The 21,831-nt window shown below is 33.8% G+C and overlaps 2 protein-coding genes and 1 long non-coding RNA gene across 3 annotated transcripts; 1 reads left to right on the top strand and 2 right to left on the bottom strand.

Annotated features, from left to right (window-relative positions):
• Positions 1–36: 36 nt before the first annotated feature.
• Positions 37–20,273, bottom strand: LOC120192722. Its single transcript, XR_005522798.1, has 3 exons — positions 20,263–20,273; positions 15,263–15,265; positions 37–161 (listed from the first exon to the last, which is right to left on the bottom strand). It is a non-coding gene; the product is annotated as an uncharacterized LOC120192722 (long non-coding RNA).
• On the top strand, positions 863–2,510 carry LOC120192721 (transcription factor Pur-alpha 1-like). The gene is made up of 5 exons (XM_039195452.1): positions 863–1,177; positions 1,301–1,566; positions 1,697–1,936; positions 2,051–2,302; positions 2,341–2,510. Exons 2-4 carry the CDS (start codon positions 1,408–1,410, stop codon positions 2,201–2,203), a joined length of 552 nt encoding a protein of 183 aa, XP_039051383.1. The 5' UTR covers positions 863–1,177; positions 1,301–1,407; the 3' UTR covers positions 2,204–2,302; positions 2,341–2,510.
• On the bottom strand, positions 4,815–7,798 carry LOC120192719 (mitochondrial dicarboxylate/tricarboxylate transporter DTC-like). Its single transcript, XM_039195450.1, has 7 exons — positions 7,780–7,798; positions 7,427–7,556; positions 7,212–7,295; positions 6,542–6,603; positions 5,962–6,323; positions 5,225–5,439; positions 4,815–5,118 (listed from the first exon to the last, which is right to left on the bottom strand). Exons 2-7 carry the CDS (start codon positions 7,544–7,546, stop codon positions 5,062–5,064), a joined length of 900 nt encoding a protein of 299 aa, XP_039051381.1. The 5' UTR covers positions 7,547–7,556; positions 7,780–7,798; the 3' UTR covers positions 4,815–5,061.
• Positions 20,274–21,831: the final 1,558 nt, after the last annotated feature.

Raw genomic sequence — 21,831 nt, 5'->3', positions numbered from 1 at the left:
TTATTGCTCAAATTTGAGATTGTGTCTTCCAAGTTTTATTCATTCCAAAACTCTGCTACTCTTATCTTAATTAGAGGTTACAATTGGATAGGTTGGGTTAGGTTTTTAAGCAGTTTTGGTTTTTGATTCTATTTCTTTCCAGGTTTTAAGTTGGTAAAGTTCTGGTTGTTGCTTTTGAGTCAATTCCTTTTGGGTTCTGAAGGTCTTTGTTTCCGGCCAACTTCTACAGTTCTACCTCATTTGCAGTAGATGGTAATTGGTTTCGGATCTGTGATAGTTTGTTTTGAGGCACATTGGGTTTGTTGTTGTTGACCTTTGTACTATATGAGAATTGCTCGAGTAGACTTTTAGCTGAACTGAGTTGGTCATTGGGGGTCAATTTATCTTTAGCATTCTTGACCTAAGAGCATTAGTAAAACACCTCTTATAAACAACTTAATTAGGGTGGAAAAACATTGATACTCACATTTTTTTTCTTACTATGTGCAAGATACCTCAAAAGCAGAACTGTCTTCAGATTTGTCTAATTTCATATCAAAGGACAACTTTAAATTTCTGTCAGTCTTCAAATTGATTTTCATGCAACTTGCCACGTTGTGGACTTCCCATAGTCATCGTTAACAATTGAGCCTTGTCCAACTCAGATTATTTTTTATTCTTCTAACCTTTCAAAAACAATATATTTTCCCACGTCATGGATATTATAGAAGTATAGAAGGCAATTTTTATATGTTTTCTTCTACGATCAGCCTATGTCTTGATTTCCTAAAGCTGTTTCTGCCTGTTTCTAAGAGCCATGTGTGAGTATCAAATACGAATGTATCTAATACAAAGAATGTTGAATTTTTTTTATGTTCTTTTTTATGTTTATAGGGTTGATTTGCACATTGATTTATGTTGGATATGTCTGAAACATAGATTCTTAAAGGACAATGAAGAACAGGTGGTTTCTCATTTCGGAATTTGAACATTCTTAGTGAAAAATAAATAAATAACCAGCGAATATCTTGAAAGATAGAATAAAATTTAACTAAAGAGGAATCAGATCATTCTGTTAAATTCCTGGGGAAATATTGTAAAATCTGACCGTTATTGTATTTTTTTTTCTTTTGAATAATGCTAGATATAGACATGCATTTAAATACATACAGATACACACACAAACACTGGCATGCATGCATGCTTTTGAGCATAAACATAATGAAAATGATTTGACTATTTAGAGCTATGATTTTTGAAAAAGACGCATTAGTGCTATTTGTGACCGCATAGTGCCTTTGATTTCATTTTTTGTAAGTAGTATTGTATCTTGTTTTTTATTCTTTGCATTAACTTTGAATTGTTTGGAAGATAGGAAAAGTCAAAAGTTTGAGATCACCATCTTTTTTAAATAAAATCGTTGCTTTAATGAAATCATCTATGAAGGTGTCTGAAGCATCTGTCAGCAGAAACCGCAGTACCATTATTGTGCCAGCAGGAAGTACCAGGGATGAAGGGTGGGCAGCCTTCAGGAACATATTGGCAGATATCAATGAGGCATCAAGACTTTTCATATTGCCGAATCAGGTATCTTTATGTTACATTCCTATGCTCCTTCCTTTCCAGTGTTCTGCTGCTATACAACAATTCCATATTTAGTGTCATTTAATCTTTCAATTTGGATGTGTTTTGTGTTTATATGGATTTTCTGAAACAGAAAAGTTCCGAACCTTCGGAAGGCCTTGTTGGGCTTTCAGATGACGTCGGGGCTGGCTTCATATCTGGACACATCCAGCCTACCTCAAACTCTGAATTGAATGTAGATAGATCAGTTGAATTGCCAGCACAAGATGAAATCGGTAGCATGGGGGTTTCAAAGGTGATCAGAGCAGATCAGAAGAGGTTTTTCTTTGATCTTGGGAGCAACAACAGAGGACATTTCTTGAGGATATCCGAAGTACTCTCCATTCAACTTTCTTTCTTTTTCATTCATATTAAACACACACACATATATGATGAAAGTACAGGCATGGACTTTCTGTGTTGATAATAGGATGGTTCGACATTGCAGGTTGCAGGTTCTGACCGTTCTTCCATCATTCTCCCACTGTCAGGATTAAAGCAGTTCCACGAAATAGTGGGTCATTTTGTGGAGATAACAAAGGATCGCATTGAGGGAATGGTTGGTGCGAATGTTCGAACGGTGGATCCACTTCAAAGGTGAATGCCTGCCGGTGGGATTGGAAAAATAAGTAATCCTGATTCTGTCAAGTTTGGTTTAGAGCCTCTGTTAGTTGTTTGATAAAAGATGCAATTGTGCTGTTGCTTGTGCTCTGCTCTGTTATTGTCATCCTCACCTGCTCTCATTCAAGGCTTGAAAATAATCCAATTTTGATCTGTTTGATTAACAGAGAAATATTGGAGATAAGTTGTGAAGTTTAGTTTTATAGGAAATAATATGGAGATAAGGCTTTGGATATATTGTAATTTGACCCTTTGAATAATGCTCACTTATTTCACGTGTGTTTTAGAATCAAACGCTGGTTGAATTCATTAATATTATTATTTAATTAAGTTGATATACATTTGTGTTTTTTGTTCTTATTAAAAATTATTCTTGTCTACCGATAGTAAGTGCCTTTCATGTGCAGAACCAGTAGAAAATACCAATCCTATGTTGCGTCTCTGCCCGTCGGCGATGTTTGTATGAAGCGCAGTGGTGAAACAAAATCGTTTACAAGAATTTTTACGCATGGATATAAAGGGTTGGATAATAATGAATCTCAACAAACCAAAAGATTTTATTGGGCAAGCTGAAATCTGGGATATTCTCTTTGGAGCGATCGTGTGGAACATTTGGCTCCAAAGGAATGCGATTGCCTTTGATAATCCATTAGAAGATGAACGACCAGTACTAAAACGAAGTAAACAATGGTTGGAAGTCATGTGCAGGGCAATTGCCAGGGGTGCAAGTCGAACCATTGCTAGCGGAAATCGGGCAATAAGCAATACTAGATTGCAAGCCCCACCGGAAGAGTGGATTAAAGTGAATTCTGAGCGCGGCATAAAAATTCAGGACACTGCCTGCGGTGGGGTGGTTCGAAACAGCGTAGGTACCTGGCAAGTTGGATTTGCTAAATTCCTCGGCATATGTTCAGTCTTAGGAGCTGGGAGAAAGACAGGTTATCTTGGAAACGGATAGCTTAGAAGCCATCAAAGCAGTGCAGATGGATCGATCGACCAATCCTCGGATTACAATTTTGCAACATATAAGTGAATTGATCAAACGAGACTGGGTTGTGCGACTCCAACATGTTACCAGACAAGGAAATAGGGTAGCGGATTACATGGCAAAGATAGCAAAGAGGAGTACCCTGGAATGTGTGAAATTTGAAGAGCACCTGATGGAGTTTTGTAGGTGGTGCTCGAAGATGCACAGTGGCTTTCTAGTTTAGGTTTACTTTAGATTAGTTTTCATTTGTTACCCAAAAAAATTTAATCTTGTCTATTATTTACAACATATTTATCCCTTTTGTAATTTTTATTCAACTTTTAAATTTAATACTGTGCTAATTTTCTATACGATATCTTACTAATATTTGGTTTTAGATGTAATTCCATTTTACTTTTATATTTTACAGATAATTTATTAGATATTTTTTCATTCTCATACTATTTTGCTTGATATATCAATATAATGTAAAAATCATTTATACTTATATATTTTTTTCAAAAGAAAAAAAAATATTGAAAATCAAGCTCAAATGATTGGTTAAATATGTGCATAAATCTCGGGTTAACTAAAAAAATACTAATTATCAAATTTAATTTTAAAAAATAATTAATATCAAATGTAAGTTAAAAGTAATCAGAAGAAATTATATGATTATAATAAAGATACAATTAAAAAAATAGTAAACGTTAAGAGGTTTTTTTTGGTATTATTCTTTTTATTATCAAATGATTGGTTAAATATGTGCATAAATCTCGGTTAACTAAAAAATACTATTATCAAATTTAATTTTAAAAAAATAATATCAAATGTAAGTTAAAAGTAATCAGAAGAAATTATATGATTATAATAAAGATACAATTAAAAAAATAGTAAACGTTAAGAGGTTTTTTTTGGTATTATTCTTTTTATTATTGATTTATAATGTTATTTTGAATGTGTGACTTTATTTTATAATATTATTTTCTTATATAAAATAATATTATAAAAAAATTATAAAATATAAATATATAATTAAAATAAAAACTAAACTAAAAGAAGTACAAGGCTATAAATGAGAAAAAAATATGAATTATATTCAAATATTCTTTTAACTTTATTTATTATAATATTAGATATTTATATTTTTAAATATTACCGTTTTAGTCAAACTTATAATCGATTAGCTTGTAATATACTATACGCATAAATACTAAATTTTGTTGCACCCATAATATGTGAATAAAATATTTTATATAAAAATACATTTATAAGAAAATTATTCGACGAATAAGAACTAATACCAAGATAAAGAAGTATTTTAATTATTTTATTTGAAATAAAATAAAATTATAAATTCAAAGTGAAAAGAATAAATAAATAATAAAAGAATCTTAACATTTGCTTATTTTTTTCAATGAAATGTTGATTATCAATTGACATAAAAAAAAGGCTTATTTAAAAATATAAAAAATTAAAATTTAGATAATCATACAAAAACATTAAGGACACAATTAAGATAAAGGGTGAAAATGAGAGGAGTGTTTTGCCATTATGCCAATTCAATGATAACTGCGAAAGAAAGGAGATAAAATCCAATGCACTGAGCTGGCTGGGTTTGGTACGTTAAAGAACATTTATTTTCAAATCAAAAGTATAAAGTTCCTTGTGAGCTTTAAAATCACCAACTCTGGGATTCAAGTGATACTCCTAAAACTCCTGTTTCATTCATCCTACAAACAAAACATGACAACATTGAAGATTCTGATTTGAAATCCACTTCAAAATTTGTATGATTGGCAAGAACCAAGCCAAAAAAATAATGCTTTTATTCGATGCAATCAACCGGTCTCCGACAAGTGATAACACTTCTACAAGCCAATTTTTTTCTCGGCCTTCTGAATCTGGTTGAGGAATATCCAAGTCATCTGCATACGAGACAGCATCCAGTCCTCAGATATAAACAAAAAGCTTCATGGTTGAGCATGAGAAAACTAAATATGGAGAAGAATATATATAGTAAAATGTATATACCATGACGTGAGGAGCAATTCTAACACAGTATACGGGGAACCCTGTGTAAAATTTGAATGGACCCCCAGACTTGAGGGTTTTCATAGCACAGTCCAAAGAGCCGGTGTATGGATACTTGCCCGAGGCATCGGGTTGCATTTTCTGGATTTGTGTTTTCACATAATCAAAAGGCAAACTACAAGCTGAAGCAAAGAAACCCGAGATGGTACTTGCACCTGTGACATTGAAAAGGAACATTAATCAATATGGGAAATGGATGAAAGCAAGTTAATAAGTTTTAGGATTAGTAATGCATGCAAACCAATTGTCTTGAGAATCGGGAAAAGCACTAAATTATAGCCGGAGAAAGATCTAGTCAAATGATAATGCCACTTCCGAAACAGGGAACAGCTCACCCTCAAATGAAACATATGAGTATGACCAAGAGAAACCATGAACCAGAATATAAAATTTTGTGCTACCCTCCTTAGACCATACATCTTTCTTAGATATTATCCGGATAAAGGGTACGAGCAAATATGCCCAAGTGCTTAACCAACCAATGAAAATTATAAATGAGGTAGTAAAACCCAGCTCTCAAATTAACGAACAAATAAAAGCAAAGAGAGGCAATATTTCCTTGGTTATAACTTCTAACAATTCTGCTATTGGACTATACTACCAAAGCACACATATGATAGATTTACGAAATATTTTATAGTAGTTAAAATATCCATGCTACTATGAAAGGCTCTTACCAACCACAGTAGCAGCTTCTCCTACACCAAGGTTATCCTTGAAAAACTCAACACTTTGATCGTATGAGGCAAGCATTCCCATGTTCAATGCCATGGCTCTGACTACAGTAGGGCCTGCACCTTTCCAGAGTGCCAAAACCCCTTCATCTGCAACAATCCGATAGAGAGCATGGAATGCATTGGAGTAATTTCGGCGCTGAGCAACGGGCAAAGTGGCATCAGCCTGCATTCGGATAAGTGCCAAATCAGCTGGACTTCCAACACAGGCTCCAATAGCACCAGCAGTCAGACCACACAAAGCCTTCTGATATAGTGGTAAGGGCTTCCCATCATTGGCTTCAACAGCTTTGTTTGTCAACATCCTATACAAAACAACGGAAATAGTTCAAAAGCTGAATCAGAACCGAATAGATTAGTCTCAAAAGCAAACCACACCACACATGCAGTGGAAAAAGTAAATGCTGATAAGAAAAAAAATAAAGCTCACGCTTCAGAATCAAACTGTTGGTCGTCATAACAAAAAAGGAAGCATCTTGAAACGTATAATCAAAGTCACACAAAGGATTGCAACGGCCCTCACCTGAATGATCCCAGTCGAGCAGTTGTGTATGTAGCTTGCCTGAGAAGTCCAGCAGACAGTCCCTGTCCAAAAATTTACAGGTGAGACAAAAGACTCGAAGAAAACTGAAAGAATATAATTCTAATTGGAACGTCAAACTGAATTTTTTAATTTAGAAAATCATCAAGATAAAGTCACTGTATCTATGTATGAATTATTATATGTCCAAGGTCCAATATTGAAATAATTTCAGAGGTTTTCCCTGACTTCGCCCTTGTCAACAAACAATTCAAAATGCCTCCTTCTAGAGCATATCAGGATCAATTAGCAATGATTCAAAGCGCTTCTTTTTACACTATTTCGGAAACCCAATGACTCAATCGTGTGAATATCAGGATTTCCAATCCCACAAATGAGCAAAACTGTAGTTTCAACTAGTACCAAATCAACAAGCACATCTCATCCCATGAAACAGCACTAAATTCCAATATTTTGGGAATTCAAATCAATAAATAATTCCATATGAACCATTAACAAAAATGTAGAAAATCTTGAAACGATGTTAAAAGTAAAAAAAAAAGATCCAGCATCTATAGAACAAGTCTCAGAAGCAAATAACAGATCCAATATCTGAAAAGCTAGATCAACTTTTTTAAAAAATAAAAACTTGATTGGAGTTGCAGAAAAGAACCTTGTAAAAGGCACGAACACCCTCCTCCTTAAGCATGTTCTTGGTGATAGTTCCTGCCGATCCCTGGCCCAGTTGGATTCTCACCTAAACCAAACCAACACAAATCCCAGATCTAAAAACCCATACCTGGCCTTAAAAGTAACATTTTTATTTTCAAATTAGAAAGGAAAACACTTGAAGATCAGATCTACTAAAAGATGAGTGAAAAAAAATACCTTGACCATATCGATGGGTTGGATGACACATGTAGCAAGCATACCAGAGGCACCGCCATTGACAAAAGGTTTAACCTTTGGCCAAACCCCAGAAGATTGGGTTTTATTCTCCTCCGCCATTTCTTTTGAGTAATGAAACAGTGTAGGGGGGAAATTATTTTGCTCAAGGTGGTGAGCTGAGAAGTGAGATAGGAAGGGGATGAAATGAGAGGCTTTCCTTCTCTACTTGTTTTTTTATAAACACAAACCCTCCTTGTTGGCTACAAAGGTAAATATAATAATAATATTTTTATATAAAATTGAGGGGGAAATGGGAATTTTCTGGTGGCAATTTGCTTGCCTTTCGTTTGTTTAACTGGAAAAGTTTGTACCTTTCTTCTCCACGGTTGGTTTTTGGGTATTAGTACAACTGATTTGGGGGAAACTACAATGACATTTTCGCTTCCACTTTTCTTCCCCTCTTCAACTAATATTTTATTATCAATAAATTAATTCATATGATTATTAAGATATTTCGATTATTTGGTTGATTAAAATCTTTAATATTTTAGTAATCCTTCCCTACTACTAACTTTATTTCTTTTATATCTTAAAATAGTATCATTCAAAATATCATATTAAAAATATTTTTTTATCTCATTTTTTACATCTATTAAAATAAATTATCAATCATTTTTAGGATAATTTTATCATTTTTCTTATTTTACTTAATTTAAGATATGATTAAACTTATTTTCTAAAATTATGTGCTTAGTCAAAATAAAAAAATAATAATGAGACGGATGAAGTATCATACTTTTAAGATGTAATGTTATAGAATATATAACGTTTTATCTCCCTATCATGTAATGAGACGGATGAAGTATTTTATGTTTGAAATTTTTAATAAGAAAAAATAACTTCAGTGATCGAAAATAATTTATAATATACGATTTTGATCAACTTTTTTTGGATTTACGAAAATAACCAACATATTCGCAACACGAACTCCAATTTCACAACACAGTTTCCAAATTCGCAACTCAGTTTTAAAATTTGCAACTCGAATTTCCTTTTTGCAACGCGATTTTCTAAATTCGCAACGCGAACTCCAATTTCGCAACGCAGTTTCCAAATTCGCAACACGGAATTTCAAATTCGCAACTCGATTTCTGAATTCGCAAGGCGAATTTCTTTTTAGCAACGCGATTTTTAAATTCGCAAAACAAGTTTCCTTTTCGCAACAAGATTTTCTAATTCGCAACATGATCGATTTCCGAATTCGCAACACGAATTTTAATTTTGCAACAGCTTTTATTTTCGCAACACAAATGTTTTGGGTATATAAACTACGCAGCAGCATCATCAACTTATAACCTAAATCGCAACTCATTTCATCTTCATCTCTCACTCTCTCCGGCGACATCCGTTCCTATATCCAACAACATCATTCTCCATCTCTAATTTTTTTTTTACATAATTTTATTTCTATATAATTGTTCAATGATTTCTCTCCCAAATTATCAACTATCAACTTAATAAAGGTATGTTTTCTCTAAGTTAGTGATGATATCTAGTTTATAACTCGTTTGTTTAGTAAATTAATTTACAATTTGTAGAATGAAATCATCTAAAGTTGATCATGTTTGGACAGATTTGTGTTATGGAGGGTCATGGGAGAATGTTAATGGTGTTTTACAATATATGCATTTACCCATGAATCTTCAACTAAAATTGTCATTTAAAAAGTTAACTTATGAAACTCTAATATTATGTGTTTCAAAGAAATTGAATTTATAGCCTCTAAGTGGATTTAAGCAATCTTATCAGATAAAATGTAAAGTTTATTTGTTAACCGACAATGAAGATGTAATATCCTGAAATCAGGGTCAATGACAAAAATGTGAATTTTTAAAATTTGGGGATCAATTTAGGAAAATTGAAAGTTCAAGAATTTTAATAAGAATATTTCATTGTTGGATTAAAGGGTAAATATGAAAGGATTATAAGGGCAATAGGGTAATGTTAGCTTAAAAGATATTTTCTCCCTTTTATAAGAATGAAACACGTGGGTTTAGAGAGTTATCTGGAACTCTTTTTCTTCTTCTTTCTTTCTTCTTCCCGTGTGTTTATACTTAAGCCTCAAAGGTGAGTTTTAATTTTGATGGTTAATTCTTGAATATTTGAGTTGTGTTTTATTCTTTAAATGTTATATAAGCTTAAAGAAAGCTTATATAAGCTTAAACACCAAAAGGAGATAATTAGAAATGATATTTGATTAAGGGTTGAGAAATGAACTTTTGTTATAGAAAGGTTTTTGAAGTTCTAAAGATGGATTTGACTTGTCAAATGGTTAATTAAGAAGTTAGAGGGGATAGAATTGAATTAAGAACACATAAAAAATTAGATGCAATTCTTTGATTCAAGAACTATGGTGAATTATGTGAGATGATGAAGTGTTATAGTGTTATAAGAAGGTTTATACATGTATAGATAAGTTTTAAGGCATCATGAGGGGTTAATAAGTAGAATTTGAGGTCAAAGTAAGAATTTCAGGCTCAAAATATAATTTATGGGTTGTGTGCATCGATGCATCTTCAATGTGCATCGATGCACTCTCAAATAAATAAACATCGAGTACAGTTGGTGCATCGATGCATGAGGAGTGCATCGATGCATCCCCTTAAAATGGAAACATCGAATGTAAATTGTGTATCGATGCATTTCAATGGGAAATGAAATAAATCGTTATTCAGTCTATGAAATGATAGATTAAAGTATATTAATTGGATACTGATAGCATATATATATATATATATATATATATATATATGTGTAGACATCGATCGAAAGCAAAGTTCGGATAGGTCGACAGAGTAAGATACGCAACGGAAACAAGAGTTTAAGAGGGTTCATTGAGACCATGTGAGTACATGATAGTAAGTGTACGTTATGTTAAGGAATTAAGACTTGCGATGAGTCCAATTCCGATATTATATGATATAAGTATTAAAGCATAAATATGTAGTGATATGGTGTTAGATGTATGATATACGAGTAAATACATATGTTTAATTGTTGAATGCATTTTTATGTGTGAACTATGTAAATACATGTATTATGATAATAGGTCATGTGATCATGAAATATATGATAAAATATATATGAAAATAATATGACTCATATGTGTTTCTATTAGAATGCTATATGATATGTTAGTATAATAAGAAATATTAGATATTGATAATAAGACATAAGATTATATGCATATATAATATATGTTAAAAGATAAGAAATAATGTGTTATATGCATATGAGAAAAAGGTATATGTGATGTGACCATGTGTGAAAAGGATGAATAATGTGAATTTCATGGAAAATGATACGTGAAAGTAAACTACGTGACTATGTGATCATATGAAATGTGATAAAGAGCTATGTGAAAGAACTATGTGATATGAATATGTGAATGTGTAATGAGGTAAAAGATAATGCCCATGTCATGTATTATGAGAGCTATAGGTATAGTTGGCATGCCAAGAGTCGAGGGTCTACACGGTCCTTCGGGATATAGTGGTCATTTGGGATATATGTGTTATATGTGGTCCTTCGAGACATCTACGTGGTCCTTCGGGACAAATTCTACGTGCCCCTAGTGGGATTTATACGGGCTGTAGTGACAGTATAGTGCACAACCTCTATGTACTCACATACCTTAAGTTCTCAATAGTGTGCATGGGCTTTGAAAAGAAAACATAATTTGATATAATGATATATGTGTTTCCCTGGAAATGGTATATGTGATATGTGACATGTATAAGTGATAAGTTAGGATCATATGATAATAATGGTAATAAGTGCATATGGGTAATGGTTATATGAAATGCTATGTGGTTATGTATGATATGATCATAGTAATTATTCATTTATTGTGGTGTTTTGTAGTCATATTATATGATTGGTTCTATAAGTATGTAATTATGATATGTATTATATGACAACTACATGTATTTGTTAGGTCACATTGTGCCTTTACATGTCTCACTAAGTCTATGACTTAGCGTGTAAGTGTTTTACACGTAGGTGTGAAAAGTCAGAAGATCAAGCTTCGGATTCGTAAAGCAGCATACCTCTGCGCAACGTTCAGATCAGAAATATTTTGTAAAGTATGTCTTGTCATATAATTTAGTATTTTGGCATGTAACTAAGTCATTATATATGTACGCTCTGATGGAGTCTGTTGAGGTTTTAAATATGTTTATGTAAAAGAATTACTTTAAGAAAAAGTTTTAAATTTTCTATGGTTTTTATAAAAGTATATACTTTGACTGGTCAATGTGACACCTCAGACTCGTATCCGAGTCGGGTACGGGTTGGGGGTGTTACAGAAGATGTTGAACGATTCATTGCTTACATTAGTGTTTCGCAAGATGACGTTACATTATATGTTGTTGAACCTAGAAGTAGTGAAGTTGGGTCAGTAACGGGTAGTAATCAACTAAGTTCTTCAACCCCAGTTTATGGTGCTCACAATGTACAACGTTGTTATCAACCTCAAAATTTCATAGTTCTACCACAATTTTATCACCAAGAAAATTTTGTTTCACCACATTTCCAATACCAAACACAATATCAAACACAATCTCAAAACTCACAACCTTTCCCTAATCCAAATCCCAATCAACTTTCAGCACCAAATTCCGATTTTCGTATTGACCAGTTAGACGATGATGACCCAACAGAAAAAAATGTGAGTACTAGTCAGTATTCGAAATTTGATCTTGGTTAATACCCAGAATTTGATCTTGGTCAATACTCGGATTTTGAAGATGTTTCAGAAGAAGAAATAGACCCTGCGTGTAATGATTTTGATATTGGTCAATACCCGAATTTTGATGATGAAACAGCCACTGTCGAGGAAGATGATGTTGATGATAATGAGGAGGAAGTAACAACTGTGAATGAACATGTTAAACATCCATTATGTAATTCATATAACCCTGAAGAAGAAAAAGAAAAAGAAGAAGTCCCCGAAGAAAATAAAAAGAAGAAAATGCCACGAGAGTATAACTGGAATATGCCAGAATTACTTCAGATACCGGAAGAAGAGTTGGTAAATATAGTAGTTGATTGTTACACAAAAGTTATTCGTATCAAAAAAGATGATTGTTTTGATACAAAGGAACACTTGAAGATAGCTTTGTATACGAAATGTGTGGAAGATGACTATCAACTAAAAGTTAATAAATCAAGCAAATATCGTTTCGAAACAAAGTATAGGATTGACAAAAACTGTATGTGGCGTATGATTGCAAATAAAATAAAAGATTGTGAAATGTTTCAAGTTTAGACTTTTATTGATAAACATACATGTTCAAGAACCCAAGTTTTTCCTCACTATAGACATGCAAACAAAAATGTGTTGGGTGGTTTTCTGACTGAGTCAATGTTTTTGAATGGCAGGATATATCAGGGACATGAAATTAGGACTGACATGAATGCTCGATTCAATATTAGTATCTCCTATTCTCAAGCTTTGAGAGCCAAATGTTATGCCTTGGAATTGTTGAGGGGGTCGCCAGAAGCATCGTTTACCTAACTGCCGGCTTATTGTCACAATTTAAAGCTGAAAAATCCTGGGTCGGTAACTCATATCAAAACAGATAGAGATGGACATTTTGAGTTGTTGTTTATCGCCATTGGTGTTGCGGTTAGTAAATCAATATAATTTTGTTGACTAATTTTTGCTAGTTATATGCTTTTCACATTTAAATGATTATATTTCTTGTGTATATTATTTTGTAGATTCGTTCATTTATTACTTGCATGCTCCCAGTTATTATAGTTGACGGAGCACATTTGAAAGGTTGATACCTTGGAGTAAACTTATTAGCAGTAGCCATGGATGCTAACAATGAGATACTGCCAATAGCTTACGGGGTTGGCAAATCTGAAACCTTTGATTTATAGAGATGGTTTATGGGGCATCTTAGGGATTGTATAGGTCCTATTAGCAATCTAACAATCATATCCGATAGGGCAAACTCAATTGACAACGCTATTAGAAGGTGTTTCCCATATGCTTTTCATGGACTTTGTGGTGTTCATTTGTACATAAATCTAAAATCAAGGTCTGTTGGTATAAAAAATCACAAATGGACATACTGGAAGGTTGTAAAAACTTATCGGGAAGTGGATTTTAATAAGCATATAAATTGTTTAAGACGTGTTTTGCCTCAATGTGCTCAAACACTAGAAGATGTTGGGTTTGAAAGATGGTCAAGAGTACATCAACTTAGAGAAAGATATGGTTTCATGTCGTCTAATAGTGCAGAATCAATCAACGCTCTAAGTCGTCATTCCCAAAAATTACCCATTACTATGTTAATGGAGTTTTTTTCGAGCCTCTATTCAACAGTGGTACTACAAGAAAAGAAACCATGCATGTATTATTTCTTTAAATTCATAACTTATCATATTTAATGGATTTTACTAAGTATTATTTATTTAAATTTACAGGAACATTGGAACGTCGTGTTACACCATGGACTGAAAAAAAAAGATAACAAAATGTGTTGTAAAGTCAACGTCATAGAGAGTTGAACCATGTTCAAACACTTTGTTTGAAGTCTTTGATAATAACTTAAATGGGCTTGTCGATCTAAATACAAAGACGTGTAGTTGTATGAAATGGCAAACATCTGGTTATCCGTGTGACCATGTTATAAAAGTTGCTCTTCATCTAAACCAAGATGATTCAAGCGCATACGCTATGAATTGTTACACTACAGAAGTATATCGACAGACTTATATCAAGATTGTCTACCCTATTCCACATCCTTCTGAGTGGGACATACCAGATGACTTACAAACAATTTTGCCACCAGTCATGGACAGAATGCTACCTGGCCGACCAAAAAATCACGATCGTATACTGTATAAGGGTGAATAGAAGAAGATATCGACATGTAGTCGGTGCAAGGAAAGTGGTCATACAATGTTGACCTGTGGATCACCAGTGCCATCACAATCATCTTTTCCTCTACCAAAATATGGATCTCATCAAAATCCAAAGCTCATATGGTGCCAAGCAAAAGGAAATCAAAATCGCAATCAAAATCACAATCAAAATCCCAATCACAACAGCTTTCACCTTTTGGGACTATTAACTTAGGTGATTTTTAAATGCAAACGTTGTATTATGTGTATTTTATGTGTGAATGCATACATTTTCAGTTAGGCATGCATTAGTAACTTGAGTTTGAACATTGTTATGATCTGTTCAGTTGTTATCACTTATCAGATTGTTGTCTGTTATCTTTTTTAATGTGTTTGCCTTGAATTGAAACTAGAAAAAACATATGGTTATTGTGAACTTCTCCGATTCGCAACTCAAATTCGCAACATGAAAATCACTACGCGAATTTCATTTTCGCGTTGCGAATTTGATTTTCTTAAAGGTAGTGTGCCTTCAATATGAATTTTTTGCCTTCAAAATAGCATATTGAAATTAAACAACAAATTAATTAAATAAAAAAACAATTTTTATTTACACTCAATTTGCCCCAGACTGTACATCCAAATGCTCCTAACAATAGGGATCTTACAGACAACCCTTGCTCAAACTTACCAATAACAAATGGTGGTTGTTTATGCACACTTTCAACACCCAGATGCAGGTAGGCAACGTCTCGCATATATCTCTCTAGCCATATAATGTCGAAACCACAACCCTACTGCACCTCTATCTCTATCTGTCGGAGGTAGAAACTGTTTACCTCTTCTCGTCATAAGTTTCAAGCACATGCATACAAGAGGACCATAATCCCCTCTGGCTCTCGATGTTTGTTGTGGCACTGTCTTGTCTCTCATCATTGTAACTTTTAACTTATTTGACTTCTTGTTTATTGAATTAGTCCAATAAGCAATCACATCCAAGTATTTAGCCAAATGATCGCTCTATCCTCTACAAATAATATCTTTCAACTCAGACAATGGTATGTAATTCAACATGTTGTTATATATTATCGTCTTCAGGGATGAGAGCTGAAGCTCGACGAGAATCCAATGACGACGTTCCATAACAAGGATAAACACCTGCAATATAATATAATAATACTTCAACGTTGCGCACATCAAATAAATTTTATGAACACCTTTAAATATGCAAAAATAAATACTAACCTTATCGACCTCCCACCACGCAGGATAAATGATAGCTTTGCCATTACCCAACGCATATGAAGCGTCTCTCTGATCCTGCAAGTGAGCTGCGTGAAAAGACGAAGGCATAATAGTCCATCGCGTCTTTTTGATTTTCTTCAATTTCCTTATAACCAGAAGACGTGACGCTCATGCATCAAATATGTTGTTTTATAAAAAAATACATATATTAGTGAATTTAAAAAAATCAAAATCAATATAAAAAGAATATAATACTTACCCCCATTCGAAATAGTCATTCTCTTCAACCCCTAATAAAACACCCCACCAAGACCGCTCAAGAAACAAATGTGTATCGTCAATTTTGCATATGTCAGTGTAGCAACCCTGGCTCCGCTCATGTAGATAAAAATCAACTGCGGTCTTATCCCAAACGATATTATTCATAATTGTGTCTAGTAGTGTGCATATCTCGTACTGAGGAATGATACTGGTCGGTAACTGATACAAAAGCCAACTCTGATCCATCATATCAGGTACAAGAGAGGGTTTACCAATATGTCAACATAGTATGCCATGTGGATCCTGAACGGTGGGAGGTGGATTCTGAACGATAGGAGGGGCCTCTTGAACAATGACAGGTGAATCCTGAACAATGGGAGGTGGATCCTGAACAATGGTAGGTGGATCGGGCTTCTTCTTACACAGTCTTGGAACTATTGGGGTGAAAGGAGGCGTAATGGCACGTCCACGACATCTGATACGTGAATCCCTTCGTGCAAGAAAAACTCGACGTAAAGCATCTACCTTATTGGGCCGCTAAAAATAAATTAATACATAAATCAGTAAATAAATAAATAAATAATGCCGAAAAAAATGTTATTTGCATTTTTAGTATAATGTTTCTTATAAAAGTAAACAAAATTACCTCATTGCGTAAAGTATGAACCTCGTTCTGCAACAATGAAACAATCTCACACAGAGCAGATACCCCATCACATAAAGTAGATATCTCACCACGTAAAGCACCATTGTCATCATGTAAAAACAGCTACCTCACCACGTAACGACCCTACCTCATCACACCATGCACAATTATCATCACGTAAAGCACCGACCTCATTACGTAAAGCATTGACCTCATCACGTAACTCCCCTAACTCATCCCGTGGAGGTGGAGAACGGGGAGATAAATATCGTGGCATTTTTGCCGACCGCCTATCATGAGGTGATGGTAGAGAAGAGGCTCGATGATGTGATGGAATAGGTGATGGCTCTCGGTGTCGAGGTGTAGAATTGGCTCAATCAGGTGATGACTCTCGGTGTTGAAGTGGAGAAGAGGCTTGATGAGGTGATTGCTCTCGGTGTCGAAGTGGAGAAGAGGCTCGATAAGGTGATGGCTCTCGGTGTCGGAGTGGGGGGTGCTCATCACCCATCCCATAAAAAAAATGCCTACTAGCTTGCCACCAATTAGTGGCAAGCTCAGCCTTTGTGGGTGTCAGCGTTTGTAATGGATAGTTTACCTCTTAAAAATATAAAAGCCCAAACAAAGTCAAACGTCTACAAGTAATAACTTGTTTATATATGGTAGTATTTATGTTAACTTACATTATTCATCGTCGTATATGGTAGTAAATCTTCTCAGTCCAACGGCCGGATCCTCCTCCAAGTAATAGCTATAGGAATACCATTTGAATTTTTGATGGCATAAGTACGCATACTGGAAATGCCTCAAATATCCAAATCTACAAACAATATAATACACAAACATTAATTTTAGTAATTGTTAAATAATTAATTTTGGAAACATTATATAGAAATTTTTACCTTAAAAGCCCAAATAAAGCCTGACAAAGTGTATTTGGAACCATGCCCACGCAAACTACGACGGTCCTCAAAGGAATACGACAATTTTTTCCAGGTAGATTTCCATAGATATGAACCCCCACAGAAACACGTTACATGCATCTAGTTCCTCTACCAATAATATTAAATCCTGAGAAATATGTTGTCTGCCCTCTTTGGCTAAAAAATCGGTATACAAAAGTGACAAAAGGCATACTCAGACAACATCAAGGTCATCAATCCGAGTAAAACCATCTTTAAGAAGTAATATTCTCAAATCGTCGACGTGTAAAGTGGCCTTCACCTTTGCTAGCTCAGGAAAAACCCGAAATAACCATGATGGGCGGGGGATATGACTAGTGTACGGACCTAATTCATTGTGTCGTCCGAAACGTAGACCAGTGACTAAGCAAAACTCCTCCCACCCAAAATGAGTATACGCCGATGGAAAATGAAACCATATCTCCTTATCACCACATTGTATCCCCTCGGGTAGATCGTTAGTTATGGTCTGAAGAAACAAATGAGTCAACATAACATCTCCACCTGGATGTTGTACTTTTAGCCATGGCCCGAAACAAGTATTCTCAAACAAATTTCTTTGGACAGGTGTAAGTGTCGACGCAATTGTAGTGGCTAGGCTTAATTTATTCCTTAAAGTCAATGCAGCTGAAAAAATTCCTAACAAAAACAATAAACATACCAAGTTAGATATAATATACCAAAAAACTACAAATTATACACAATAAACAGACATTATATTAAACAGTAAAAATATAACCAAATATGTTTCAAACTAGCCTGGTATTCACCCAAGTCATTATTCTATCATAAGTCATTATTTTATCATAGTTCCCAAAATGCATCAAATAACATTCCAGAAGTAAGTATAAACATTTAAAAGGACAACATATAGGTTTAGTGCAGGTTCAAGGACAACATTCTAGAAGAGTAGTAGTTTATTCTTGAAACTTAAATTCGCAACACTGTGAAGTTAGTATTTGTCTTTGTTTTTTGGTTGAAGTAATGCAATTCATTCAAGTTTCAATTTGCAGAAGAAGAGTAGTTTATTCTTGAAACTTAAATTCGCAACATGAAAATTACAACTCGAAAATGAAATTCGCAACATGAAATTTGAAACGAGAAAACTAAAATCGTGTTACGAATTTTATTTTCGAGTTACGATTTTCGTGTTGCGAATTTAACTTTCAAGAATAAACAAACTATTCTTCTGCAAATTGAAACTTGAATGAATTGCATTACTTCAACCAAAAGACAAATACTAACTTCACAGGGTTAAAGACTAAACAGTTTAGCAGTATTGGCAGCAACCGAATGAATTTACTAATCAATCTAAGTGAAATGGTTAATCTATATATTGAAATTAAGAGTAAATTTATCATCAATTTAAATATGCAAAATCTAATAATAATACAAAAATTTCAAAATAAAAATACTTAAAAATGCAAAATCTAATAATAATACAAAAGTTTCCATTTGTGGTTGTGAATAGTTGTGAGAGGGTGGCTCTGCGAGATGGAGATGGAGGGGGGTCACCGGATATGTTGACGGATGTCGCCAGAGATGAGGACGGATGTCACTGTAGAGAGTGAGAGATGGAGATGAGACTGAGTTATGATTTAGGGTTTTAAGTTATGAGTTATGATTTACGAGATATACTGTTTATATTTGTGTTACAAAATTAATATTCGTGTTTCGAATTTGAAAATAAAATTCGCGTTGCGAAAATAAACGCGCTTTGCGAATTCCAAATTCGCGTTGCGAAAAGGAAATTCGAGTTGTGAATTTCAAAACTGAGTTGCGAAATTAGAGTTCGTGTTGCGAATTTGAGATCGTGTTGCGAATTTATTGGTTATTTTCGCAAATCCAAAAAAAAAGTTGGTTAAAATCGTATATTATAAGTTATTTTCGGTCACTGAAGTTATTTTCTCTTTTAATAATTGACAACAAATATAATTTGCAACGTAATTACTTGAACTTTAATACTATATGAATATTAACATTTCTTTTAATCATGGCTTAAATATATAAAAGGTGTCAAACGTATGCCCATTTTTTCAGTTAAGTGCCTAACGTTTTTTCGTTCCAGTTTGGTGCCCAATGTTTCATTCCGTTACACAAAATGGGTTACGTCGTGATGGGCCGTTAGTTTTCTCCCTTAATTGACACGTGTCACAATCTGGTAATTTTAAATTTTTATTTTAAAAAATAAATATTAAAAATATTTTTACATTTATTAAAAAAAACCTTATTTATTTTAAATTAAAAAACCCCAAGTTCTAACACCGAAGCTTACCCACGGTGGCGGACTGCGAGAACGACAATTACGACGTGACCCACTGGTTGGGTTTTGAGCAGATGGCGACGAGGAAACTATATATGGTGGCGGTGAGGCGAACGAAGGTCCGAGGCGGTCGGAATCGTCCAAAATCTGAGGCATCGGGTTGGGTTTTCGACGAAACTTCAAGGAATCGATTTCGACGAACGACGACGGCTATCCTCGAATTGTTTTGGGGCTTTTGAGATAATGGTGACGAGGAAGCTAACTATGGTTGCGGTGAGGCAAACAGAGGTCCAAGGTGGTCGGCATCATCCAAAATCCGAGGCATCGGTGTGAGTTTTCGGTGAAACTTCAAGGGCTCTATTTCGGTGAACGACGACAACTGTCCACAAATTGTTTTGGAGATTTGATAATGGCGACAAACCGCTTTGATTGGGCTGGACGGTGATACGCACGAACGAGCGACGACGGTGATCGAATTTGGTAAATGGTAAATATTATCGTTGCATCAAAAAAAAATATCAATAATTAAGCAATTTATATGTACTCTTATTCTTGGAGTTTTAAAAACTTTTTTTAGCACAATTCATATTTCTATAAAAAAAATATTGAAATTTGACCAATCGATACAAACTGTGCACTTTTACTATTTTTTGCGATAGAGGAAGCTAATTTTATAGGAGGACTAGTTTGGTATAATACAAATTATAAAGTACCTTTTAAGGAAAAAGGTACACTATTTTTGTTTTGTTTTTAGTGATCCCATTGTAAAGGGGTGAAACCAAATGTAATATCGTTTTCTTCCAACTTGATTGAAATTTCTTCCCCAAAATTTTAAAAATTAAAATTTATATATTTAAAAAAAAAGAAAACACATTAATTTTGAAATAACTTCAAAACTTTGAAAACCTTCATTTCGACCCTAAACCCATATCGATCGCCGCCATTGCTCGCCCGTGCGTATCACCGCCCAGCCCAATCGAAGCGCCTCGCCGCCATGATCAAATCCCCAAAACAATTCGTGGATAGCTGTCGTCGTTCGTTGGAATAGAGCCCTTGAAGTTTCGCCAAAAACCCACCCCCAATACCTCAGATTTTGGACGATTCCGGCCACCTCGGACCTCCGTTCGCCTCACCGCCACCATATTTAGTTTCCTCGTCGTCGTCCGCTCAAAACCCAACTGCTTGGTCACATCGTAATCGTCGTTCTCGCCGTCCGTCACCGTGGGTAACCTTCGGTGTTAGGATTTGGGTTTTTTTTTTGTAATTTAAAAGAAATAAAAGTTTTTTTTATATAAATATAATAAATTTTTTTATATTTATTTTTAAAAATAAAATTTTAAAATTACCAAATTGTAACACGTGTCACTTAACGAAGAAAACTAACAGTCCGTCACAGCGTGACCCATTTTGAGTAACGGAATCAAACGTTAAGCATCAAACTGGAACGAAAAATTAAACTGAAAAAACGGACATACGTTTGACACCTTTTGTATATTTAAGCCTTTAATTATTTAGGCGACTCAATATGTTATAAAGAATAGTATAGTTAATATATTCAGTATGGTAATAATATAAATGCATAAATTGTTATTTTATATGCAATTAATTTAAATCACAAGAAGGTGCATCACATTAGTTATGTTTTTCTATTAATTTGAATTAAATACATATTTCTCTTATTTAGTGTGTCGTGTCATATAACTAAAAGGTATATTTAATCAAATCTATCTTTTAGAATTATTGTTGACTTGATCTGAAAATAGATACTATCATTTTTGTAAATATTTTTTCAAGTGTTATTTTATTAAATAATTTTAAAAATAATATTATTTGAGTAAAAATGTCTAGTTTAAAGGGTTCAACTTTTTATATTATTTTCTATTTTAAAGTTTTTTAATCTATTTTTGTAACTTTTGTTAATATGAGTCGATTTATATATTTTTGAAATATTCATAAATGCAAATAATATTTACAGAAACTTATAATTCAAATTATTTAAATTATAAATTTTAACTAAAAAAATAGTATTTAACAATGCTTTAAACTTTCTTTCGAAACAAATAATCGGAAAATATTTTGGATATTTAAATTCTTTCACGCCGATCTATGCATC

Source organism: Hibiscus syriacus, unplaced genomic scaffold (assembly GCF_006381635.1).
Source record: "Hibiscus syriacus cultivar Baekdansim isolate YM2019G1 unplaced genomic scaffold, ASM638163v2 tig00116976_pilon, whole genome shotgun sequence".
Taxonomy (NCBI): Eukaryota; Viridiplantae; Streptophyta; class Magnoliopsida; order Malvales; family Malvaceae; genus Hibiscus; species Hibiscus syriacus.
This window is presented reverse-complemented; position numbering and strand designations above follow the sequence as displayed.

What these genes read in the sequence shown, in the direction of transcription:
- LOC120192719 (XM_039195450.1), bottom strand. Translation starts at nt 7,546, where the DNA reads ATGGCGGAGGAGAATAAAACCCAATCTTCTGGGGTTTGGCCAAAGGTT. An exon ending in AACCCATCGATATGGTCAAG is followed by an intron (nt 7,296 to 7,426) that starts GTATTTTTTTTC and finishes GGTTTGGTTTAG; the next exon opens with GTGAGAATCCAACTGGGCCA. An exon ending in GTGTTCGTGCCTTTTACAAG is followed by an intron (nt 6,604 to 7,211) that starts GTTCTTTTCTGC and finishes ATTTTTGGACAG; the next exon opens with GGACTGTCTGCTGGACTTCT.
- LOC120192721 (XM_039195452.1), top strand. Translation starts at nt 1,408, where the DNA reads ATGAAATCATCTATGAAGGTGTCTGAAGCATCTGTCAGCAGAAACCGC. An exon ending in TTTTCATATTGCCGAATCAG is followed by an intron (nt 1,567 to 1,696) that starts GTATCTTTATGT and finishes TTTCTGAAACAG; the next exon opens with AAAAGTTCCGAACCTTCGGA. An exon ending in ATTTCTTGAGGATATCCGAA is followed by an intron (nt 1,937 to 2,050) that starts GTACTCTCCATT and finishes TCGACATTGCAG; the next exon opens with GTTGCAGGTTCTGACCGTTC.